General features: G+C 49.4%; 2 protein-coding genes across 6 annotated transcripts in view; one reads left to right on the top strand and one right to left on the bottom strand.

Moving 5' to 3' along the window:
- LOC311530265 (uncharacterized protein) overlaps window positions 1-25,801 on the top strand; it is a gene marked incomplete at its 3' end in the record, with an annotated part of 506,005 nt that overhangs the window by 209,574 nt on the left and 270,630 nt on the right. The window lies entirely within an intron of this gene.
- LOC311531228 (uncharacterized protein) lies at window positions 12,180-22,412 on the bottom strand. Of its 5 annotated transcripts, none has more exons than XM_084648446.1 (5): window positions 22,184-22,412; window positions 17,757-17,865; window positions 17,071-17,197; window positions 16,341-16,454; window positions 12,180-15,989 (listed from the first exon to the last, which is right to left on the bottom strand). In XM_084648446.1, the coding sequence occupies exons 2-5, from the start codon at window positions 17,778-17,780 to the stop codon at window positions 14,680-14,682; spliced, it is 1,575 nt and encodes a 524-aa protein (XP_084504572.1). In that variant the 5' UTR covers window positions 17,781-17,865; window positions 22,184-22,412; the 3' UTR covers window positions 12,180-14,679. The 5 variants fall into 5 exon arrangements, with proteins under 5 accessions (XP_084504572.1, XP_084504571.1, XP_084504573.1 ...); XM_084648445.1 differs by having other exon boundaries at window positions 17,757-17,844; XM_084648447.1 differs by lacking the exon at window positions 22,184-22,412 and having other exon boundaries at window positions 12,180-15,986; window positions 17,757-19,633.

Here is a 25,801-nt window from a genome sequence, read left to right as displayed (position 1 = left end):
GCTGGCAGCAGACGGTGCAGAAGGACTGCATGCCATCCACATCTCATGGCTGCTTGGCAGAAGATGGTACAGTACGACTGCTAGCCATCTTCATCTCTTGCCTGCCTGGCATAAGATGGTACAATACGATTGCTAGCAATCCTCATCTCTTGTCTGCCTGGCAGAAGATGGTACAGTACGACTGCTAGCAGTCCGTATCGCCTGCCCGCTCACCATAAGACGGTTCAATAGGACTGCAGGACTAAAGAGAATGACCTGGTCAAGTCACTCCAAATTTAGTCCCTGCGCCCATGTCTGCCCAGGCGCTCCCAGCCGACGTGGCCAGGAGCACCTCGGACACGACGAGGACGACTACCAATCGTATTGCACCGTCTGCTGCCAGAAGGCAATGGGTTGCTGCTACTGTGCAGCAAAGCCGTACCGCGTCTGCCAGCACCCAGGAGACATAGGGTGACGGTTACCTGAGCTGGCTCCATGCTTGCCGTGGTATGGTGTCTGCACAGGTAACTCATGAAAAAAGGCGCGAAACGATTGTCTGCCCTTGCTTTCACGGAGGGAGGGAGGGAACGGGGGCCTGACGACACGTACCCAGAACCACCCGCGACAATGTTTTAGCCCCATCAGAGTGCTCCATTGTGAGTGCTCTGGACAGCACTCTCACATGCCCGATTGTTTGCCATTGCTCTGACGCTGGGAGGGGCGCTTACAGGGTTGGCTTCAGGGAGCTAAAATCAACAAAGGGGGTGGCTTTACATCAAGGAGTATTTCAGGCAGGACTTCACGGAGGGTTCCAATAAGAAATGGTGCACCTAAGTTATCGTTGTTATTGGAACAAGGAGGTTAGCCTGGCCTCTGATTGATACATGGCTAGATTTACCTCGCTGCACCTTCTCTGTAAGTGACTGCAATGTGATCTAGAAGAATGAGTCCCCTAGACAGGGGAGGGGGGGAAGCAAATCTGGTCTATTTCTTGTTTTGATCCACTCCATCTATCTTTTACATCTTTGGCTGGCAGCAGACGGTGCAGAAGGACTGCATGCCATCCACATCTCATGGCTGCTCGGCAGAAGATGGTACAGTATGACTGCTAGCAGTCCGTATCGCCTGCCCGCTCACTATAAGATGGTTCAATAGGACTGACTGCAGGACTAAAGAGAATGACCTGCTCAAGTCACTCCAAATTTAGTCCCTGCGCCCATGTCTGCCCAGGCGCTCCTGATCGACCTCACAGAGGCGACCAAGAGCACCTCAGACATGACGATGACGGCTACCAGTCGTACTGTACCGTCTGCTGCCACAAGGCAAGGGGTTGCTGCTACTGTGTAGCAATGCCGTACCGCGTCTGCCAGCATCCAGGAGACATAGGGTGACGGTTACCTGAGCGGGCTCCATGCTTGCCGTGGTATGGCGTCTGCACAGGTAACTCAGGAAAAAAGGCGCGAAATGATTGTCTGCCCTTGCTTTCACGGGGGGAGGGAGGGTGGGAACGGGGGCCTGACGATATGTACCCAGAACCACCCGCGACAATGTTTTAGCCCCATCAGGCATTGGGATATCAACCCAGAATTCCAATGGGCAGCGGAGACTGCGGGAACTGTGGGATAGCTACCCACAGTGCAACGCTCCGGAAGTCGACGCTTGCCTCGGTACTGTGGAAGCGCTCCGCCGAGTTAATGCACTTAATGCACTTAGAGCATTTTCTGTGGGGACACACACACTCGAATATATAAAACCGATTTAAAAAAAACCGACTTCTATAAATTCGACCTAATTTCGTAGTGTAGACATACCCTAAAGCCCCATCACAGCTAAATTTCTGAGGTTGAAATCACCCAGATGCCTAAAAATCTGCTACTTGGCATGTTCACTGCTGCCTCAGGCTAGGCAGCCACACCCCTATTTCATACCTCAGTCCTAGCACGCTCCTCAAATTAAGTGTTCCCTTGCCTATCTCAAATGTGGGGCCCAGTTTGACAGGCCATTGAGCACTGGGTGCTGCAGGCCCAGCAGAAATTGTCTGCAGTCTATGGACTGCAGGACTTTAAATAACTCCAGACAGATGGGACAACGAGCTTCTTCCTGCAGACTCTCCGTTGGATTGGCAGTAGTCATGGCTCCTCGGGAGAGGAGCCGCCCCTGGATTTCCTTCTGAGCCTCAGCCTGGAACAACAGTTGGATGGTCCCCTCCCTGGAGCTTGCTGAACTGGAGTGAGGCTCTAGGCAGTGGTACAGCTCCTGGGGGCTGGGGTGAGACTCGCCCGCTCTAGCTAAGGACTAAAGGAACTAAGGCCTGGAGATACAAAGGGACCTTACAGCACCAAACTTTTAGGCAGCAAGAAAATCACTAGAACCCACAAAGCCTGAGTTAGGCACCCAGGCTCCCTGTACAATGAATGGGGAGAAGGAGGTGCCTGAGAATGGGATCCACAAAAACCAGCAAGCTGGGCATAGAATCATAGAATATCAGGGTTGGAAGGGACCTCAGGAGGTCATCTAGTCCAACCCCCTGCTCAAAGCAGGGCCCCAATTTTTGCCCCAGATCCCTAAATGGCCCTCTCAAGGATTGAACTCACAACCCTGGGTTTAGCAGGCCAATGCTCAAACCACTGAGCTATCCCTCCCCCCCCCAAAAAAGAAAAAAGCTAGCCAATGGGAAATGCTGATGAGATGGGTGTGTCCTGAGCCCCACCCCTCTCTGGAACTTAGGCACCTAAATCTGGCCTGGAGGAAGATGCCTGTGTCTGCTTGGGATCCAGAGCTGGGAACCCCTCTCCTGGAGTTAGGTGCTTAGGTCATTCTGTGCAAAAACAAGGCACCAGAGAAGGAAGAGGTTATGGTGCTGCTGCCTCACTTACTGTATTTAAAGTACTCGACCAGGATGTGGGAGTCCAGGATTCAATGTCCCTCTCTCATGGGGAGAAAAGATCTGAACAAGAGTCTCAGGAGAGAGTTCTAAACCCTGAGCTATGAATAAGCTTGGTAAAAGTCACTTGTTATGTTTTCAAATAATTTTGATGAATAACATTGATGTTTAATTTTGCAGTTTTTTAATTTTTTTGTCAATTTAAATTTTCACAATTTCCTCAGTTCCAGGTTAATAGAGTCCAAGAAAATGTGCGCAGTCCAATGTCCTCACAAAATAAAGGGTCTTCAACCAACCTCTGGTTGCCTGTGTGTGGCACTCCCTTGGCTCAGGGCTTATAATGTCTCTATCCTCTCCAAGGGAGGGAAAAGGGGTCAGTGTCCCCTCTGTGAAAAAAGGTGGTTAGTATGGGAGTCCGGACCCTCCCTTGCCACTGGGCACACGGTCAAATGCCTCTCTCGTGATCCTCCAGATTCTCTCAGGCCTGGGGTAGCTGCTGCTAGCAGATTCTCTCCTGCAGCCCGGACTACTGCACCCTTATCCGGGATCTCCCAAGGTAAGTCGTTCTCTGCTGGCTCTTCCTCTTCTGAGCTGTCTTGTTCTGGAAGGTGATTCATCAGTGCAAAGGTAACTCCCCTAGCCAACCTGGGGGCATGGGCGTGGCTCTTGCTCACTCAGCTCAGCACAGCTGTCAGTCCACTTGTGGTGTTCAGTAATCTGGACATCTCTGTTCTAATGTCCATTGCGGGGATGTTAGAGGAACCCAGGTCTGCCCCCCCCCCCCCCATGGGGTTCGAGCTCAGGGCCCTCAAGCTGAACAAGGAGAGTCAGGGTTTGCTGACTCTAACTGTGCCCTGAGCTCCTTCCTACCTTCCCTGGGGCCTCTGCAGGCATCCTACCCACAACTCCCAGTCTTCCCTAGGCCAGGAGTCTCTCTCCCCTGAGAACCCTCTGCAAGAGATGCTGGGGGAGAGGAGCTAGAGCTAGACCCTTAGTTCTCTCTGCCCCCAAGGGAGCCTGGAGCAAAGGGAAGTGGACAGGGCCCTCCATGCGGACTTGTACCCCCAGATGCTCCAGGGTGACAAGAAGGGACCCAAAGCCAGACACAACCCTGGCTGGAGCAGGGGCTGGAGCATGGTCCCCTTAAAGGCCCAGGGTCACCACTGAACCAGGAAAAGAAGAACTTGACTCAAGCCTATTTCATTCCCTGCTCTGACTTCCCCTCCCCAAAGGGAACACTCCCAACCCACAGCCCCTGCAGCAGCAGATCGTATAGCCTGTGGGAGCCAGCCCTCTTATGTCTGGAGTCAGGAAGCTGGGGTCAGAGGTCGCTTATGTCAAATTCAGGGAGAGTGATGGTGAATCGGAGCAGGGCTATGCTCTACCTTATGGTTCTGGCTCTCTTGGGATACTGTGAAGTTAACGTGCTGTGGGGGAAGGAGGCAGTTTGGGATCAATGGGTCGGTGCAGATGCTGGGCCAATGACCCCATCCCCAGCAAGTCTAAGCCAACCCTGGCAACCCCATTCAAAGGGGGTTATGACCCCCTTTGGGGTCCCAACCCACAATTTGAGAACCGCTGCAGTAAAACATCAGAGGCTGCTTCCCATGCCACACTCAGTTTTTCATAAATTAGTAGACTTTAAGGCCAGACGGGACCATTAGAGCATCTAATCCATTGCCCTGTATATCCCAGCCCTCCTGTATATAACAATAGCTGCTTTTTGACTAAAGCACCTTTCAGAAAGGCATCTAGTCTTCATTAGAAGGCTTCAAGAGATGGTGAATCCACTACTTGGTAGTTTGTTCCAATGGTGAATTATCCTCATTGTTAAATATTTGTGCCTTGTTATGCCTTTCTCTGCGAGATTAAAGAGCCCGGTAATTCTTGATTTTTTCTCTCCATGAAGGCACCTAAACACTTCAATGAAGTCACTTCTCAATCTTCATTTTTATAAGCTAAACAGATTGAGCTCTTTCAATAGCTCACAAGAAGGCAGTTTTCTCCACCCCTCAGAACATTTTATGGCACTTTGCTGCACCATCTCCAATTTTTCAACATCTTTTTAAAATGTGGATACCAAAACTGGATGCAGTATGTCAATATGTCTCACTGATGCTGTATCACTTCTTTACCCGATTCACTACTCTGTTCATGTGTCTAACGACGGTGTTACCCCTGTAGCGTTACCTCATGTTGAGTGCTTGCCCAGTATGACCATAAATCCTTGACAGAGTCATTGCTTTCCTGGATGCAGTTCCCCATTCTGTAGGTGTGGCCTGCATGCTTTGTTGCTAGGGATATGACCTTGCATTTGGCTGTTAAAACTTGTTTTGTTTGAATGGGTCTAGGTTACCAAGTGATTCAGGCCACTCTGTTTGACTGCCCTGTCCTCATCATTATTTACCATTCTGCCAGTATTTTGTCACCCACAAATTTTATCAGCAGTGATTTTATATTTTCTTCTAGTTCACAAATAAAAAATATTTTTAAAAATTCGTTCTTGAGAGCCTCTTCAGACCCCAGTACCAAGTACTGGCTCCCATCTAGCCCTGCTGTTACATAGGGGTTCAGCACAGAACAAACACATGCTTAGGAGCTGTGTTATCCATGGGCTCTGAACAACATGTGGAGGTCAACAGTTTACAAGTACACTACAGTTCTGTATTGTAGACAGGCCACAACTGTGTCTCAGTTTCCCACTCCGTAAAATGGGGATAAGAAACAAAATCTTCATTATCTCTATTTTATAGAGGGGGAAACAAAGGCACACAGAGGTGAAGAGACTTACTCATAGTCACAAAGCCAGGAATAGAAAACGACTGGTCTTCTGATTGCCAGTCCTGGGCCCTAGCTCTGATTATCCTGGCCTCTCGGCTCTAACTTTAATCACAGCCCAGCTAAAGATTTGCTTCTTCTCCATGTCCCTTAATGCCACATCACTGCAGAAGAAGGATTTTCTGTAAGCCATCTGACTCTAATGCATGTGGCTCTCGTTCCAAAAGACATTCTCTAGCTCAGTCACGTGTTATGGGTTTGATGGAGGAACCACTTGGTGACATTCTACGGCCTGTTTATACTGGAGGTCAGACTTGATGGACATAATGGTCTTTTATTGGACCAACTTGTGTTGGTGAGAGAGACAAGCTTTCAAGCCACACAGAACTCTTCAGGTGTGGGAAAGGCATGCTGCACAGTCACAGCTAAATGCCAGATGGGAACAGATTGGTTAGCTTACATAGTTAGTGCATACTGTAAGGGACCATTCAAGGTAGAGCGGTTACAATTACAGTGCATGGACTCAGGACAGGCAGCTGTGTTCCTTCCTTTAGCCAGAGGCGAAGGTTTAACCCCTGCATATGAACTTTACTTCGCCCTTCACAGATTCAAACATGATTCATTGGTGCTCCACTGCATAAAATCTCCCCTGACAAGCCTGTCTGAATGGTCTCTCATCAATGGTGGTGTAAATAAGAGATTTGGGGAGGCTAAGTCTCCCCAAAATAAAGAGGATGTCCATGCAGGAGGTAAATGCTGGATGTGGTGCAGGTCATCTCCCTTTGGAGGTGTGCCGGCCTCCGGCCTTTGCGCCCTGGGAGCAGAAGCACTGAAAGCTCCCTAGAATGGGGGGCACCACTGTGACCCTGCCCATGCTCCAGCTCTTCCTCCAAGGCCCCATCATAGAATCATAGAATCTTAGGGTTGGAAGAGACCTTGGGAGGTCATCTAGTCCAACCCCCTGCTCAAAGCAGGACCAAGCCCCAATTTTTGCCCCAGACCCCTAAATGGCCCCTTCAAGGATTGAACTCACACCCCTGGGTTTAGCAGGCCAATGCTCAAACCACTGAGCTATCCCTCCCCCCAAAAAACCCCAAACCACTGGGCTATCCCTCCCCAACCCCACTGTGCCTTTGCCCCCAAGGCCCTACCCTCACTCCGCCTCTTCCCCCCACCACTCCACCTCTTCTCCTGAGGCCCTGCCCTCACTTTACCTCAGCCAGGGGGTCATGGCCCCATCACTTTTTTCCTGTCTTAAGGGACAGCTATGTGGGAGAGGGAAGGGGCAGAGATGAGTGAGCAGTCAGCAAGGCCTCAGGGGCGAGGCAGAGCGGGGGTAAGAAGAGGCAGACCAAGGTCCAGGTCTTGGGGGAAAGAGGCAGAGTAGGGGAAAGGTCTCTGGGAAGAGCAGGGGGCACCAGTGCCCCCCCTGTAGGGAGCTTCCTGTGCTCCAATGCACAAAGGCAGCAGCTGGCACTCCTTCAAAGGGAGCTGATCTGTGCTGCATTGGGCATTTGCCCCTTGCATGGGCAGCCTTTTTTATTTTGGGGAAACAGCCTCCCCAAGTATCTTAATACGCGCTTACCTTCCCTCCAAGCGGTGCCCTCCCCGGGAGCAGGGGCTGGGGCCCGGGGTGGGGGGTCCTGGCCAGGCTGGGGTCTCTGCACCGGGAGAGGCTCCTGAGGAGCAGCGGGAATGTTACTGCTCGAGATTCCTCTCTCCCGGCTGCAGCCAGGGCTCCAGGGTCCCAGTAGCAGCCACCAGGGCTCAGGGATCTTGCAAGGAGCGTGGGCTCCCACAGCACCTCAGTCACTGCAGCGAGAGCGATTCACTTCCTGCTGCCTGGACTGAGTGACCCCAGCGATCACTCCCAGAGCCACATCCCAGCTGCTCCTGGGTCCTACTGATCAAGGGATTGCACTGCAGCCCCCTGCCCCAGACCCTGCCTCCTGGGGCCCCAGTTCCCCTGGGCACAGGCAGCTTCTCTCAGCATTAAGGGGGCATCGGGCATAGAAGCCACCATGTCAAAGATGGGCATAAAAGAGACATCCAGATACCAGGCAAGGAGGAAAAGGGAGGTTTCTATGGAGACTGGGGATTGTTCTAGAGAATCCACAATATCAATGGGGACAAGGAGTGATGGCTCCTGATCCTAGTGAGGCAGCCCAGAGATGCAGAGAACACATTTCTCAGTGACACTGACTCTCTGTATGATTCACTTCGGTAACAGACGGGCAAAGGGAGCAGTTTGTCAGAGACAGCCCCTTGTCTCCACACCAGGCTCACTGGCTACTAGCCCTGGGCCTGAGCTACAAGCTCTGCTCCCCTAACTCAGGCCATGTAGCTATCAGTGCTTTGCCACCAGGTTCCTCTGGGTATTCGCAGGGCTGGATTAACCCATCCCTGAGCTCTAGGCAACCCCCTCCCATGTCTGCCCCCTGCCAGTCCCCCGCTGCCCCCCTCCTGGCTCCTTTCCCCATGTGGGCACTAACAGCCACTCCCCATGCTTCACCTGGATGTTGGTGGTGAAGCACCAGCTGGTCTGGTTCCAGGGCTGCTGCTCTACGCACTCTGGATAGGCCCCAGTGTCCCATCCCCATTATGATACTGGAGGGAGGGAGCTGAGTGAGTGGCATTGTGCCACGTGGGTTGCAATACCAAATTTGGCCTCAGCTCTCCCCACACCCTGTGAAATGGGGCACATGCTTGGAACAAACCTGAGCGGGCAGTGGGGCAGCCACATGCGAGACAGGCCAGGGAAAACTTAGTTTGAGAAGCACCTGAGGGATTTAGGCATCTGGGGGATTTTAACAGCCAAAATTTAGGTGAATAGGATCTTTAGACACCTTCAGAGTTAGGCAGCAGCAGAGGGGGAGGGGCTTAGAATATAGATATTCACGCCTGCCTGTAAAGGCCTATATACTTTAAGAACTTAGGTGTATTTTTATCACTTAGCTAGTTACAGGGGGTATAAAAAACAAAGAATCAAAATCACTGTCTGCCGGTGTAAGGTCCTTCTCTCACTGTGACAGTCTGAGGCCCTGTTCTTAGGCTAAGGCCTTTGGCTAAGCAGCAGAGGCAGCCATAAGCTGGGAAGCCACCGGTCGCATCCTCACATTCCAAACCAGTCACACTGAAATAAAGTGGTATTGGGCTGTTAGGAAGACAATGCTGTCCTGATAGTGCCCATTATCACCAGATAAAGTAACAGATCTTATAATGGTTAAAGAAAACTTAGTTTAATAGCATCCTGTCTTGCAAGAAATCACTTATCGATGGTTGTGGTTGTGAAACCCTCATTTCTGTATTGTTTTATCTTTATGGCCCCCACTTTTCTATTGTTAATCTGTGTGGTTGTCTAATTGTTTCTGTCTGCTGTATAGTTAATTTTGCTAGGTGTAATGTAAGCAGGGGAATAGTCCCGCTATTGTGAGGAACTTTCCTTGCTTCTGCACTACCCCGGTGAAGTAGGCTAGCAAAAGGATCTGAGTCCTTGCTCCCATTTCTTTTACCCAGTGGCCTCCCTGCCCTTGAGGACTCTGCACTGGGCACTTCTCTGACCCACTGACCATTACATACAAGTTAAAGCAAATGCAAGTTATTTAATCAACAATTAATTTTAAAAAGAATAAGGAGAAATGGGAAAGCTTAAAGGAAACACATCAACCCGCTCTGTGGCTTGGAACATCAACAAACAGTATCTCTGGAATATCAGGGCAGTTCACAGTCTGTTCCTTGTAAGTCCCAGGCCACCTTCTCAGGCCCTGGCTGTGCTGTAGGGATGCTCTGGGTTGGACACTTGCTCTGGTGGTGGCCTCATGCTCTCAAGCTCTAAGTGGTAGGACCCGTCTTCCCAGTGTTGTCCCCGCCCTGTCAGGGTTACGATCCAAGCCTGGCCTGCAGAGCCTCTTGGCTGAGGTGTCTCCCTCTGCTAGGCCTGCTGCCCAAGGTCCCCCTCGCTCTCCCCAGCTGCTCACCGCACCCAGCTCCGGACTGCTCCAGCCCCAGCTCCACCACTCTGTTTCAGCACTGCTGCTGGGCTCTGTCTCCAGCTCCCCGGGCTGCTTCTTTGGCCTCTCTGCCTCTGGTTGCTACAGCTCTGCTCCCAGGACAGGTCTGCTCTGCAGGCTGCTTCTGTGACTCTGCTCTTAGCACTGACCTGCTTCCTGGGCTGCTTTTCTGGCCCCTCTGGCTCTGGTTGCTGCAGCTCTGTTCCCAGGGCAAGTCTGCTCTCTCTGGGCTGTGCCTCTGGCTTTGGGGCTGCAGCTCTACTCCCAGGACACGGTCTGCTCTCTCTGGATCTGGCACAGCTCTGCTCCCCAGCTCAGCTTGCACCCCAGCTTTCTCCTTAGTTCAGCCCCACTCTGTCTGACCCAGGCAATTCCAGCTCACACAGAGGACGGGACCTCCCTGGCCTCCTGTCTCCCTGATTTGCCTGCCCGCCCTGTCATTCAGGCTGACCTGGAGCATTGGCGTCTCCCCATTGTTCCTGGAGACTGTCAGTCTCAGGGTCCTGGTTTCCCATCGACCCTTCCTCCTTTTTAGTACTGGGAGCTAGCAACTAAAACACCCCCACTGAATGTTAGTAAGGGGGCATCAGTCCCCTTACAGTAAGTTAATTAGGGTAATGGGATATAATTGGTTACATAATCATGTTACAATACATTAGGATTGGTTAGTTAAATTTCAGTAAAATGATTGTTTAAGGTATAGCTAAGAATATTACTATATAAACTGGGGTCAAACAAGAAGTGGGAGGGAAGGGAAATTGGAATCATGTTTGCTAAGGGGGGGAACGGGAACAAAAATTAGGGAACAGGGACACAGGCAAGGCTCTGCGGCGTCAGAGCTGGGAAGGGAGACACGGGGTAAAGGCTCTGCGGCATCAGAGCTGGGAAGGGGGACACAGGGTAAACGCTCTGTGGTATCACAGCTGGGAACAGAACACTGGGGAACAGATACTATCGTAGAGGTGGACAAACTACGGCTTCACCCACCAGTCACAGGGCAATTCCTGTCTCTCTGGTATTGGTGTAGCAAGTTCACAGTTCTCAGCCTCAGCTGTCTGGTTCTCAAGAGAAAAGTCTGCAGTTTTCCAGCTCTGTTCCCCTCACCTCCCACCCTCACTCCCTCCTGACTCTATCTCACATCCCTGAAGAGCTCAGGTAGCAACTCCAGGCCCTGTTCAGTCTCGGCCCCTCGGAGTGTGAATCTAGGACTCATCCCTGGTGTTTGTGCTGAAAGATATTGATAGTTTTCATTATTCACACAACACAAAGATCTCATGACAAAGGGAAAAGAAAGGTTATATAAAATAAAAAGGACCCTTCTGGCAAAAGATCTTTTGTCTCCTTAAGTCCTCAATAAATCTGTGCTACATCCTGTCAAAGTAAGCTATTGGTGCTTTCAGAATCGCTTTAGCCATATTATCTAGCTATTATGGCTAAAGCTTTTCTGATCTCTGAGCTGTGTTTCTGACCAAGACCCCACCTCTCTCAGCCTTACCACCTGCCTTATTCAGACACATTTAAATCAATGGGGCTATTGATAGCAGTACAATTAAATATGTGACTAAGATTTTGCAGGACTGGAACTAGAGATTGCTGGGTTTGGGAGTCTCTCTCTGTTGATATTCGGCCTGTTCCTCATACCACAACTTTCCCCAAATTCATTCTTTTCTGGTTACAAAATAATTGTGTCTTAGTGAATACCATGGTTATTTGTAATACAGCAGTAGCCAGAAGCTCCACAGAAGACTAAGTCTATATTGTGCTAGGCACTGTATATACACATCATGAGAGACAGCTCCTAAGGGAAAGAGTTTACAGTCTCAATATGCAGAACAGCCAATGTAATGATTTTATAAATGTGAGGAGCGACCCTGAAATCTAAAGGGCTACGAGTGATGCCCCAAGAGGAATGATGAGGGGAGGGGACAGCATCTCCCGATTGCTGAGAGAATGAAACTCTGCACCTAAAGCAGGTATTCAACTTCTGTTATGTGCGACAAATACAGCGTGTTCTCCACAATTACAGCACTTTCTTCTAGAGTGCTGAACACATTTTATGAGAAAAGTCAATGTTACTGGCTTTAGCAATAATCATTAACAATGGGTCTGTTCAGACATTTAGCACTGACTGTCAGACCCTGCCATGGAGTGACACCATTCAAAGCCCCATACTGTTCCGATGAAGGTATTTTACTGCTTATGGACCCAGATTATATTAAACTGATTTTGAAAGCCTATTACATTTTGGGTAAGTTTTTCAAGAGCATTTTTTCAAAAATGACTTAGAGTTGGATTTTTAAAGGTATCAGGCACCTGATGAAGCAAATGGGGGTCTAGCGGGGTTTCCAAAACAGGTTAGGTACCAGGGGCTAAAGCCACAAAAAGATTTTGGTGCCCAGCTACTACTTTCACTTTAGGTACCTGAATCTGACATTTAAATACCAGTGATACTCAAACTCCCTGGTAGAGGGCTTTCCCTTCACCCTCTCCCCTGGTTCTTGTCACATAGACAGAAAGCAGACCAGAAGTCCGAAGTGCAAACAATGAAATGTTTATTGGGGTTAGTTTCCAAGCAAGCATATTTTGAAGCCCTTCACATCCGTTGGGCTTATCTCTATATGCCGATAGAGCAGTTTCCTCCCCAAAACCCATCCCTCCTGGTCCCTTCACATTTGATTCCCCGGAATCCAGCACCTTCAGGAATTTAGGGAGGGGAAGAGTAGTCAGCCCCAGGGATACTCACTCTGCAGGTACCAGCTCCAGGTAAGTGGAGGAAACCAGCTCAGGGGCTGCAGGAAAATGGGGGTGGGGACAGGTGTTCAGGGTGAATGTTGGGCCTGGCTCAAATATCCCTCTCCTAGCCTCCATGGGAGGGGCATCACATCAGGGAAGGGAAAGGAAAGAAGAGAACTTCATCCAGGCAGAGGGAGCTTCCGGAGGAGTTTCTCTCTCCCATTCCTCAGCAGGTTCCCAGGAGGCAGGAAGGCCCATCAGTTCAGCAGCCAGGACTGCAGCAGGGAAGAGGGGCTGATAAGGACTTCTCCTCCTCCGCCTGGGGTTTTCTTAGACCAAGCAAAGCCAGAGGGTCCCTGAACAGCTAAGGGTCAGCTGCTGCTGGAACCTGTCCCCAGAGATGGGCAGTTGGATACCTGGGAGCCAAATGCCACTGCTGTGTGTGGGAATTAGGAAATGGAGTTTTTACTATGGTCAACCCTAGTCAGGGCACTGAGAGAATTTCTCTCCTGTGTGGCAGAGTCTCTGATGTTCAATGGGGTGTTAGCTCCAACTGAAGCATTTTCCATGCTAAGCAGATCTGAGAGGGCTCCTCCCTGTTTGGATTTGCTGATGCTTGATGCCGTGTGAGCACCAAAAGAAGGTACCCCCACATTCAAGCTCTTTCTTCTGTGAATTATCTGATGGGGAATAATGTGTGAGTTAGACTGAATCTTTCCCTGCAGTTATTGAAGCTTTTCCCAGAATCCAAGTATTTATGGGTTCTCTCTCCCATGTGGATTGTCTGATGCGAAGTAAGGTTTGATCTTCAAATTAAAATTTCTCCACAGTTGAGGCATTTTGTAGATACTGTGCCATGTGGATTCTGAAATGTTTAGTAAGGTATGATCTAGGACTGAAGCTTTTCCCCATCACCTAAGCATTTATGGGATTTCTCCCTTGTGTGGATTGTCTTACGTATAATAAGATTTCATAGATATTAAGGTCAGAAGGGACCATTATGATCATCTAGTCTGACCTCCTGCACAAGCAGGCCACCGAATCTCACCCACCCACTCCTGCAATAAACCTCTCAGCTATGTCTGAGCTATTGAAGTCCTCAAATCATGGTTTAAAGACTTCAAGGTGCAGAGAATCCTCCAGCAAGTGACCCGTGTCCCATGCTGCAGAGGAAGGTGAAAAACCCACAGAGCCTCTTCCAATCTGCCCTGGAGGAAAATTCCTTCCTGACCCCAAATATGGCGATCAGCTGAACCCTAAGCATGTGGGCAAGACTCACCAACCAGATACCCAGGAAAGAATTCTCTGTAGTAACTCAGATCCCATCCCATCTAACATTCCATCACAGGGCATTGGGCCTATTTACCATGAATAGTTAAAGATCAATTAATTGCCAAAATCATGTTATCCCATCGTACCATCTCCTCCATAAACTTATCAAGTTTAATCTTGAAGCCAAATAGGTCTTTTGCCCCAACTGCTTCCCTTGGAAGGCTGTTCCAGAACTTCACTCCTCTGATGGTTAGAAACCTTTGTCTAATTTCAAGTCTAAACTTCCTGATTGCCAGTTTATATCCATTTATTCTTGTGTCCACATTTGAGCTCTCACTGAAGCTTTTCCCACAGTGCAGGCACTTACAGGTTTTATCTCCTGTGTGTGTTCTCAGATGTGAAATGATTAAAGCTTGTCCCACAATCCAAGTATTTATAGGGTTCTTCTCCTCTATGGGTTCTCTGATGTATAATAAGGGCTGATGGTGCATTGAAACTTTTCTCACACTGCAGGCATTTTTAGGGTCTCTCCCGCATATGGATTCTCCCATGGTTAATAAGGCCCGAGTGCTGAATGAAGCTTTTACCTCAGTCCAAGCATTTATAGGGTCTCTCTCCTGCATGGTTTCTCTCGCGGTTAATTAAGACTTGAGCAATAAATGAAGCTCTTCCTGAAGTACAGGCATTTATAGCAGGGTTTCTCAAACTGGGGTCCAGGGGTCCGTAAGGGTACTCCAGTGGGTCAACGAGTCATGTCCGAGGATGCTGTCCCCGCTGATCAACTCCTCCCCCTCCCTCCCAGTCACTCCTGTATGCCACAAAACAGCTGTTCAGCAGTGTGTAGGAGAGGGAGGAGTGGGGACAGAGTGCACTTGGGGGAGGAGGCAGAAAGAGGCAGGGAAGAGGAGGGGCAGGGGTGGGGGCTTGGGAGAAGGGGTGGAGTGGGATCGGAGCCTGTGGCTGAGCAGTGGGCTTGCGGGGGTCCTTGAAAATTTTTCAATTAAAGGGGGGGTCCTCGGGTTGTTAAAGTTTGAGAACCACAGATTTATAGGGTTTCTCACCAGTGTGGAGTCTCCCATGTCTAATAAGATGTGCCTTCCGACTGAAGCTTTTCCCACAGTCCAAACACTTATAGGGTCTCTCCCCAGTGTGCAGTCTCCTATGAGCAGTAAGATTTGAGCTCCGACTGAAGCTTTTCCCACAGTCCAAGCATTTATAGGGTCTCTCTCCTGTGTGGGTTCTCTCATGGCTAATAAGGCCTGAGCGCTGATTAAAGCTCTTCCCACAGTCCAAGCGTTTATAGGAGTTCTTGCTCATGTGAATTCTACCATGGTTAATAAGGCCTGAGCGCTGACTGAAGCTCTTCCCACAGTCCAAGCATTTATAGGGTTTCTCTCTAGTGTGAATTATCCTATGGCTAATAAGATTTGAGCTTCGACTGAAGCTTTTCCCACAGTCTAAGCATTTATAGGGGTTCTCTCCAGTGTGGATTATCCTATGGCTAATGAGGCCTGAGCGCTGACTGAAGCTCTTCCCACAGTCTAAGCATTTAAAGGGTTTCTCTCCAGTGTGGATTATCCTATGGCTAATAAGATTTGAGCTCCGACTGAAGCTCTTCCCACAGTCCAAGCATTTATAGGGTTTCTCTCCAGTGTGGATTATCCTATGGCTAATAAGATTTGAGCTCCGACTGAAGCTTTTCCCACAGTCTAAGCATTTATAAAGTCTCTCTCCCATGTGGATTCTCCCATGTCTAGTAAGATTTGAGCGATGACTGAAGCTTTTCCCACAGTCCAAGCATTTATAGGGGTTCTCTTCCATGTGGACTCCGCCATGGTTAATAAGGCCTGAGCGCTGACTGAAGCTCTTCCCACAGTCCAAGCATTTATAGGGTTTCTCTCCAGTGTGGATTATCCTATGGCTAATAAGATTTGAGCTCCGACTGAAGCTTTTCCCACAGTCTAAGCATTTATAAAGTCTCTCTCCAGTGTGGATTCTCCCATGTCTAGTAAGATTTGAGCGATGACTGAAGCTTTTCCCACAGTCTAAGCATTTATAGGCGTTCTTTTCATTCTCATTTGTCTGCTGAATTGTGGTTTCTTTGGGATCCTTGCCTCCTTCCCCACATTCAATAGATTCATACACTTTATTCCTTTGGCAGTTTCCCAGCTTCCTCTCTGACCTGTGCCAATTACTCCAGGCTTTTCTCTGTTCCAAGCACTGGGAAAAATTCCCTTCACCTTGTCTCAATAAGGTCCCCTGCAGTTCCACTTGTTCAGGACATTCCTGCAGTGGATTCTCGTCCTCGTTCTCATTCATTGTCTCATCACCTGCTGGGGGAGAGAGAGAATATAGGCAGGAGTCATTGCCTGGGTTAGTACAAAGGACAGAAAGGGGAAAACAAAGAGGGAAAACACAACTCAGCAACTGTTGGGGAGACTGAGAATTTGTATTCTGCTCCCAAATCCCATCCAAACATTCACAGGGAAGTGAAGTCATGGAAAAAACTCCTGACAGCTAAAAGGGTGGGTGGGAATCTATGAGCTGTATCTGCCATGATGACCTGACACCTGCTGAACACAGCCTGACCTAGGTGAGATGAGGCAGAACTGAGGGGGCTCGGATTTTCAGCTTTTTCCTTCACTTGCCATATAGTTTCTTTGTCAGAGTCACTGACTCCTTACTTGTGCAGGTGTCTCTTATGATCTTCCTTTTCTTGGAGGCCGGGAGATCTGGGACCCACGGCTCTTCCCCTGCTTCCAGCTGGATGATCAGATCAGGTTTGGGAATGGGGAGTCCTGCTCAGGGGATGAAATCAGGCATGATAAGAGAGCACTGAGGATCGGTGGACTATTTGTCACAAAGGGCACATCTTGAGTTTAAACTGACCCCATGATTTGCTGGAGGGTTGTGGGATCTGAACAGATGGGAACATGGTCACTGAGTCCCCTTGGGAGAGGCCGATGTCTGGGGGAGGGGGAGTTGTCAACCCCTCTCTAGGAGTTATCAGGATGTGTGCTCTGGGGGACTTTCTGAGGCACACACAGCTCTGGTGTTATACCCCTGCATACATCTAAACATCCAGAGCCCAGAGTCCTCCCCACAGATGGAACTACTCCCAGGAAGGAGGTGCATAGAGATCTTGTGTGTGAGTGAGAATTAGTGCAGATAGGTTAACACATTGCTCCTGCCCCTGTGAAAGCTGATGGGATGGGGATGAATTAACATGTCCATCAGGTTCATGACTCCCCTATACCATTGTAAGGGGTTTGGAGGTGAACGGCTCTCTCACACACTGGAGCTGTGGACTATGTGACCCATTCCCCTCTAATGTAACTGATCAGGGAAGAACCTGACCAGATGCAGAAATGCAAGCCCCTGGCTTCAAATCGCTGAGGGGACAGGAATCCTTACCCAGCGAGGTCACAGTCTCATAATTCTCCTGCATGACGTCCCTGTAGAGGGCTCTCTGACCGGGTTCCAGCAGAGCTCCCTGCCCCTCGGTGAAGTACACAGCCACCTCCTCAAAGGTCACCGGCATCTGAAAAAACAGGTGCTCCCCACTCAGTACCTGCTGCCCCAGCCACAATCCCACTATTGTGGGAAGAAGCACAATAATACGACAGCTCTGGGAGCGCGAGAGGAGAATATCACTCCCCCCGCTCAGAGTGGCCAGGAGGCTGCAGGGACCAGAGAGGTGGTGAGGGCTCCTTGTCCCTCTCAGCAGAGGAGGGCAGGGTTTTCACATTTGCCACACACCTACAAGGCACAGGCTAACATGGGAAACAGAGCTATGTGCAGGGGACAGGAATCCCAACACCTTCCCTCTGTATTTCATCGCAGTCTCTGCCGATGGGTTCAGGCTCCAGCACTCTAGCCTGTTTCCCCAGCCCTATCCAGGGGGTTGTTTCCTGTTTCAGAAATGGGGGACTCTTCACCCCCTGGTCCCACAATGGGCCTGTTAATAAATCAGGCCCTAGGCTGAGCATGTCCCAGCAGGTTTATCGCACTCTGTCCCCCTCCCTATCTCACCCTGTGTATTTCCTCCCCCTCCCCCTTTACAACAACCTTCCCCAGCAGTTCCCCCCAAAATCCCCTACCTGAGCTGGATCCACCACAGCCATTTCCCTGTCCAGGACCCTAGGAAGATGGGATGATCTGGAGCAAAACGGGCCGTTATTCTCCAGCCTGTCAGGGTGAGAAGGGCAACTGGGGAGGTTTTTGAATTAGCATTAGTCCATTTCACACCTCAATTCCTCCCAGGCTCTTTCCCTGCAGACAAGACACTCTAGACTCTCAAAAAGAAAAGGAGTACTTGTGGCACCTTAGAGACTTACCAATTTATTTCAGCATAAGCTTCAGACTAACATGGCTGTTACTCTGAAACTCTAGACTCTGCCATGCTGGGAAAACCTCAGTTACCTTTGTACAACACAGACCTGACCCTTCCCACCAGGACTAAATCCACGAGACACTTTTAAACCCTCCCAGGAACAGAGTCTCTAAGCCAAATGCTAGAAAAGAGCAGAATCAAAAGCTCCACTTTGGGGAATCCCCCCTGACACTGTCTCCAGGGCAGCACATTCCCCCAGCAGCGCGGGGACTAGGCAGAGGCAGGACTTGGCTTTTCCTCTTTCTGCTCCTCACCTTCTTCCCAGGAAAGTCAATCTGAATTGGAAACTGGGTTGGAACCTCCCTCCTCACTTATTGCTCCTGCTGCCACTTTCAGTCTCTCCCCTCTCCCTTCTGCATGGAAGAGCTGATTCCTGTCCTGCCATTCCTGTGAGCGTTTCCTCTCCAATAGCTACTGTCACTGCTAACAGGAGTGTGAGCCTGGGTGTGTTGGGGGCAGCAGCTCTGGGACTCGCAGACACCCGGGAGCAGAGATGGGCCAACAAGGGGCCATTTGTGCAGAGTCACTTTCCTGCCTGCCCCCTGCACTTACCCCCAGAGGTCAATTTCATCACCTGGAGTCTCTGACTCAGGAGTCGATGCCAGCAAAGCCCGGAGCTGCCCCCGGGGTATAGTTCCAGCCACAGGAGGAAGCACTCCCTCGGCTGGGCACAGAGAGGGCCTTAGTGATGGTCTGTCCCAGCACAGATCCACTCTGCAGCAGCAGCTGCTCAGCCCGGGCTCCCAGATCACAATGGAGGCAGCAGCATCTGCCCCAGGAAGCCCAGCTAGCTCTAGGGTTCCAGTATCCTGAGCACAGAGAGAGACTGACACTGACTGACCTCTTTGGCCTTAGCAATTACCAGAGCCCTCTGCTGGGGACAACTAATGACCAAGCCGCCCTGTGCTGCTCCTGCAGCCCCCAGGGACAGTCAGGCCAATGCTGATCTCATATGCCCATCTGGACTCATAGTGGAATCGGAGAACCAGTTCAAACCGGTATTTCATACATTAACTAGAATTGAATCTGAATCATAAATTTGTTTTCCCAACTCAACCTCAACGGAACTGAACAAAAAGCAGTGGTGTTACCAGTTAAAATAAAGATTCAGCATTTTTTAAGCTCATTATTTAAAAAAAAAAAAAAAAAAAAACCAACAGAGATCTTAGTTTCATTTAAGAGACACAGCAAACTAGCCAATAGGCTGGTGATTGCCCCAGAACAGCGGGCACCAGGATAGTGAGAAGAGACAGGGGATGACCACCAGACCAGGGAGGGAGAGGGGAAGCTTGGGAGCTGCCTGCACACCATGGGAGGCAGAAGGGGGACCAGAGGTAGATGAGCCACCTCTGAGAAGGCTCCGTGGGGACAGAAGGGGTGGGATGCTCCCTGGGCCCTGAAGTTCATAACTGTTCAAGTCCAAGGGCAAAGGTAATGGCTCCCCAACCTTCTCCCCTTAGACAGGCCTCCTCCCACCATCCCCAGCCCCTGGGGCAGCTCCTCCCTCTAGTTGCTCCACTTGAGGTAGGGTTCATGCTCCAAACTCCCTTCCCCACTGAAGCCAGGTGCAGGGCCCACTCCCACCCCTCCAGGGCACTGTCTGATACCCGCCTCCAACCCTCCCACCCCTACCCCAGATAGATAGTTTCTCTCATACATATATCTTGATGCTAGATATCAGTCCCCACTGTCAGCACCGGACAAAGTCAAGGCAAAATTTCATTACACCAGAACATGGATGTAGATGGAAATGTCTGAGTCAGAAATAATGATGTTACAGAACCAATGTCAGACACGTCTGAAATTGAAAGATGAATTGGAACTTCTTGTGAAATCTCCAAACAGGAAGCGATATCTGGATGAAGGAAAGCCCCAAAAAAGGATTGGGCCAACTCCTGATTTATTCGCAGATGGGCCACATCTCCATAAGAAAGAAACATACCGAACTACTGGGAACATTGGAAAAATGTCATGCTCACGCTATATCAACTAGCAAAAATTGTACTGGCAGTTCCAGCAACACAAGTTCCAGCAACACAAGCAAATTTGCGGATGATACTAAACTGGGAGGAGTGGTAGATACGCTGGAGGGCAGGGATAGGATACAGAAGGACCTAGACAAATTGGAGGATTGGGCCAAAAGAAATCTGATGAGGTTCAATAAGGATAAGTGCAGGGTCCTGCACTTAGGACGGAAGAACCCAATGCACAGCTACAGACTAGGGACCGAATGGCTAGGCAGCAGTTCTGCGGAAAAGGACCTAGGGGTGACAGTGGACGAGAAGCTGGATATGAGTCAGCAGTGTGCCCTTGTTGCCAAGAAGGCCAATGGCATTTTGGGATGTATAAGTAGGGGCATAGCGAGCAGATCGAGGGACGTGATCGTCCCCCTCTATTCGACATTGGTGAGGCCTCATCTGGAGTACCGTGTCCAGTTTTGGGCCCCACACTTCAAGAAGGATGTGGATAAATTGGAGAGAGTCCAGCGAAGGGCAACAAAAATGATTAGGGGACTGGAACACATGACTTATGAGGAGAGGCTGAGGGAGCTGGGATTGTTTAGCCTGCAGAAGAGAAGAATGAGGGGGGATTTGATAGCTGCTTTCAACTACCTGAAAGGGGGTTCCAAAGAGGATGGCTCTAGACTGTTCTCAATGGTAGCAGATGACAGAACGAGGAGTAATGGACTCAAGTTGCAGTGGGGGAGGTTTAGATTGGATATTAGGAAAAACTTTTTCACTAAGAGGGTGGTGAAACACTGGAATGCGTTACCTAGGGAGGTGGTAGAATCTCCTTCCTTAGAGGTTTTTAAGGTCAGGCTTGACAAAGCCCTGGCTGGGATGATTTAACTGGGAATTGGTCCTGCTTCGAGCAGGGGGTTGGACTAGATGACCTTCTGGGGCCCTTCCAACCCTGATATTCTATGATTCTATGATAAGTGAGTATCAAAAGAAAATTTCCAGACCTCAAATGTATCCTTTCACTGCAGAGGTCCAATATGACAAAGTGAATGTTTAAATATGTTATTTTGGGTTTCTCAAACACATTGTTTAGGAAAATAATCATTTATATTTGACAACACAAATACGCTAGGAAAACTCATGTAAAGTTAAAATTACAAAATAAATAATCAAAAATCAAAACAGTTTCCATTTTAAGTTGCAGCTCTCTTTCATGGATTTACCTCCATTGAGATTGAAATAGGATTTAAACTGGTAACTGAACTTCTAATTTTGTTTCTTTGGGTGGCTTGAACCAGAAAAAAAAACCGAACCTATTGAATGGAACTGAACCTGAATCAAACCAAAACAAATACCAGTTGGATTCCTTGCCTGCTGTCGCTAGCAGTGACTCTGGTTTGACACAGAAATCAGAGCAGGACCCTGTTCAGTCCTGTCAGCTCTAAACATTTATCATTCAGGAGGCAGACCCCCCAGATAATGAGATTGTCTTAAAAAAACAAAGACTACATTAGGAGCAGAGTGTGTGTGTGGGGGAATATTTGCCTTGTAAATTCTGAGCCCTTAGGGGGAAATCCGCTAACCCCCCCGCCGCTTGTTTGACCATGTCTAGGGGGAAATATTCCCCACTGGCTGCTGGGCGTGGCAGCCTCCTACCCCATGGGCTGGGGGAGCTGCCATTGTATCTCTCACCATCCCTCCGCTCTCCCTTCCCCAGCCAGTCTCTGCTTGGGCTCATATTTTCTCTCCAGCCTCCCCACAGCCCCTCTCCTCATATCCCCCCTTTCCTTCCCTTTACCCCCCCCCCCGAGTTTCCCTCTCTTCCAGCTCTGTACCCCAGAATTCTCCCCCTGCCCCCTAATTTCCGGGTATTCCCTCAGCCCCCCTTTAGCGTCTCCCCTCGGCGTCCCCCTCCACCCCGTTCACCCCCTCAATTCCCTCTGGCTCTCAGAGCCCCCTCCCCGTCTTCATCCCCCTTCCGGCTCCCAACCTGTCTCTGCCCCACCCCCATTCCACCCACTCACTGCAAACCACGGGAGCTGGCAGCCAGCTTTCCTCTGCCCAGTGCAGGGAATCGCAGCCAGCCCAGCTGGAACAGCCTGGGGCATCCCCCTGCCCCTGCAGACAGGCTGCTCTGGGGGCAGCGCTCCCTGGGGAGGGGGGCAGGTCTCACCTTCTCTCCACGTGGGAGCAGGGCCCTGGGTCCAGTAAGGAGGGGCCGGACAGTCTGGGGTCTCTGCACTAAGAGAGTCTCTAGGGGAGCAGCGGGAATGTTCCTCCCTCGATAGGAAACCTCCCCCGCCTGCAGCCAGGGCTCTGGGGTCCCCAGCGGCAGCAGCCAGGGCTCTGGGGTCTTGCAAGGAAGGTGGGTTGCACCGTAACAGAGTCACTGCAGAGACTGTAATTCGCTTCCTGCGGCCAGGCTGCGTGACCCCGGGGATCGCCCTGCTCGGCGCCTCCTGGGTCCTAGCGACAGCGGCAACATTAGGTTTGACCTGTGTCAGTTATTGTGATTATTTATTGTATCGTCACCCCAGGCCCGTCGACGGGGTTGGGGGGGGGGGGGGGGAAGGGTCAACTGTCCGGGGCCGGTGATTTAAAAGGTCCCAGGGAGGATAAAAAAAAGTTAACTCGATGAAGCAACGCCACAACTTACTCAGAGCGGGTTCTAATGTGTTACCCAGAAGATAAAAAGTAGCATCGTAAACCTCAGCAATCCCTTTCTAGGGACGCCCTGAGTGTCCTGCACTGGGGCGGGGAATTGCTGTTGTAGGGCCTGGATTCCCCCAGCACGTTCTGTATGTGTAATAGTGTCAGATTTTGCCTGGTCTAATTTAGCAGCTTGGAAAAGTTGTGAAGTTGTGTGAGTGAATAATGTTACTGGCTGTCCTGTGAGACATGCAGTGTTTGGTAACTCAGTCAAGCTGTCAGTCACTTCCCTTTTTATATTTTTATTGTATTTCTGTTTCTTTATGCACATTAATCAATCAAATAAATAAATAAACAGGATTATTTTTTCTTTATGAAAATTACTCAAATAAATAAAAAGGATTGCACTGCAGCCCGCTGCCCCAGACCCTCCCTCTGCAGGGAACCACATTCCCTAGGAGCAGGCAGCTCATCTCAGCATTAAGGAGGCATGATGCATAGAAGGCACCATGTCAATGGGTGGACAGAGAGGACACATCCAGATTGGATGTCTGTAGAGACTTGGGACATGGGGGTGATGGGTTCCTGGTTCTACATAGGCTGCCCAGAACCCAGAGAGGCAGGGGATATGTTTCCCAGCAACACTGACGATGGGTGGGATTCACTCTGGTAAGAGATAGATCCAGGGAGCAGATTGTAAGATGTGTTCTCTTTTCCCCACAGCATGTTCACTGTCTGCTAGCCCTGAGCTGGGCTGCGAGGGTTGCTCCCTTAGTTCGGGCCATGGGGATCTCAGTGCTGTGCCACGAGGTTCCTCTGGTTATTTGTAGAGTCAAATTAACCCATCACTGGGCTGTAGGAAAAAATCCCCCAGTTCTCCCCCTCCCCCCCCATTCTCCCACAGGGTTTTTACCTGCTGCTCCTCACCATGCCAGTGTAACTTTGCCTGCACAATTTGCCGCCGGTAGCAGTTATTAACATCTGCGTATCCTCTCCTTGCTGCCCTGTCACAATTTGCTGCTTCTGCCTTTCTCCATCGTATAGTCCAAGGGCAGTAAGTTGTGCTGGATGGAGGCATTCCCACCACAGTTTGGTACCTCTCACCTTTCCCCAGTTTCTGGTCCAGGAGTAACAGACTGTGATGGATGGGATTCATTTATCATAGTTTTCCCACCTCTGTCTTCCTCCATCCTTTGGTCCAGGGCTGGTAAATTCTGAAGGATGGGGACATTCCCAGCCCAATTTGCTGCCTCTCACCTTTCCCCATTCTCTGCCTTTCCCTATCTCCTAGTCCAGGGGTAGAAAGTTGTGATGAATATGGGGTATTACAGCCTATAGGGCTAGCCTGCTTGCTTGCCTATATATATTTTCTTATGGATTTCTTATTTTCTTATGTGTTTGTCTCTTTGTTTTGTTATAATAGGTTATAATAGGCCTATAGATTTATATTAAAGTATTTTTGGCTGTAACACAAGGGACTTGCAGGCCACATCCTGTATGTTGAGCTAAAGCAATGTTAGTGTACATATATTTGGGACCTTTCACCTAGATAGGTGGTGATGAGCTAAAGCATAAGTTCCATATATGGTTGCGACCTTTAACATAGATACATAAAGAATGCATTGAAGCAGGGTGGTATGGAGGGCTACCTAAGTGCTACCTCTTTAAACTTAATAGGTACACCACAACTCGGAACTTGCAAATAACCGAAATAACTGGATAGGACAGAAATAACAAATGTGAGAATGAGCTAATGTCATTAATATGTGTGTATATGTCATCAATACGTACAAACATGCCGGCCAATGGAGTAAGCGTACCCCAACATTTCTGTGGGTGAAGAAACTAAGTGTGGCCATAGAAGGAGGGCTGAGGTGTTCAAGCTCTATAAGAGGGGTGACCCACCATGACAAAGAAGCTTCTTCGTTCTTAGTTTATTACCCTTTTGTTTATTAGTCTATTAATCTGTTAGTTCTGAATTGTAAGGTTTAAATCAGTCAGTTAAGTAAAACTCTAAGTTAGCTTCTTCAGTCTTCTGTAGCTCTTCAGCTTCTCCTAAGCTCTGCTCTTCCCACTCAAGAATTGAGGAACCTTGACCTGAACTCTCTTAGCATGCCAGAGACTAGGCTGGTCCTTTGTCTCTTACCACCAGGTTATCAAGGAAGGGTGTGAGTATATTAATCAAAAGCTTTATAGTGCATAATATCACATGTATCTCTAGAACAATATTGTTGCCTTTGACAGGTTTCAGAGTAGCAGCCGTGTTAGTCTGTATCCGCAAAAAGAAAAGGAGTACTTGTGGCACCTTAGAGACTAACCAATTTATTTGAGCATAAGTTTTCGTGAGCTACAGCTCACTTCATCGGATGCATTCAGTGGATGCATCCGATGAAGTGAGCTGTAGCTCACAAAAGCTTATGCTCAAATAAATTGGTTAGTCTCTAAGGTGCCACAAGTACTCCTTTTCTTTTTGCGAATACAGACTAACACAGCTGTTACTCTGAAACCTAAAATAATAATATTAACCTCTTAAAATCAGGCAACAGTATTCCTGTCACAATTTGCTACCTCTACCTTTGCCCATCAATGCAGTATTGCCAACTCTGGGAGATCAAAAATCATGAGTTTGACTCCCAAAAATCATGAGATTGGCCCCAAAATTATAACATTTTTAAAAAAGTTTATATTGTGTTTTTAGGTCAGTCACGTGGGTGTTTGAACTCCCCCTGCCTGTTGTAGGAGCAGCAGTGATCTGTATGCTCTGTATGACTATGCTATGTATAACCTGTATGCTCAAAAGGTCTGTTACACTCCCCCCCTCTCCCCCGCCCGTTTTGTCTACTCTCCCTCTTCGAATACCTGTGAAGTGGCTTCCCCCCACCCCGGAATGCTTGTGGGATGAATAGGCTGGTTGAACAGCTGGAAGATCAGAAGAGCTCCCAGGGAGACAAGGTGTCTGGCACTCTAATTAGGCAGCGCTCACACGCCCAGTGCATGGACACTGCCAGAGGTGGAGTGTGACCAACCAGACGCAAGTCATCTCCAGTGGCAGGCCTGAAGGATCTGGTCCTTAAAAGGGGAAGGGGCCCCGCCACACCCAGGGCAGCTGACAGGATTTCTAAGTAAAATTTAAGCCTCACTT

The sequence above is a fragment of the Lepidochelys olivacea genome (assembly GCF_965140295.1).
Source record: "Lepidochelys olivacea isolate rLepOli2 genome assembly, chromosome: 14".
Lineage (NCBI taxonomy): Eukaryota > Metazoa > Chordata > Testudines > Cheloniidae > Lepidochelys > Lepidochelys olivacea.
The sequence above is the reverse complement of the archived record's forward strand: the minus strand, read 5'-3'. Positions and strand labels throughout refer to the sequence as shown.

Excerpts from the sequence above, each read along its gene's own strand:
- LOC311531228 (XM_084648446.1), bottom strand. The coding sequence starts at position 17,780 with ATGGCTGTGGTGGATCCAGCTCAG. Across the intron at positions 17,198-17,756 it reads CTGTGGTGGATCCAGCTCAG|ATGCCGGTGACCTTTGAGGA; the intron begins GTAGGGGATTTT and ends CTGTTTTTTCAG. Across the intron at positions 16,455-17,070 it reads TGAGACTGTGACCTCGCTGG|GACTCCCCATTCCCAAACCT; the intron begins GTAAGGATTCCT and ends TCCCCTGAGCAG.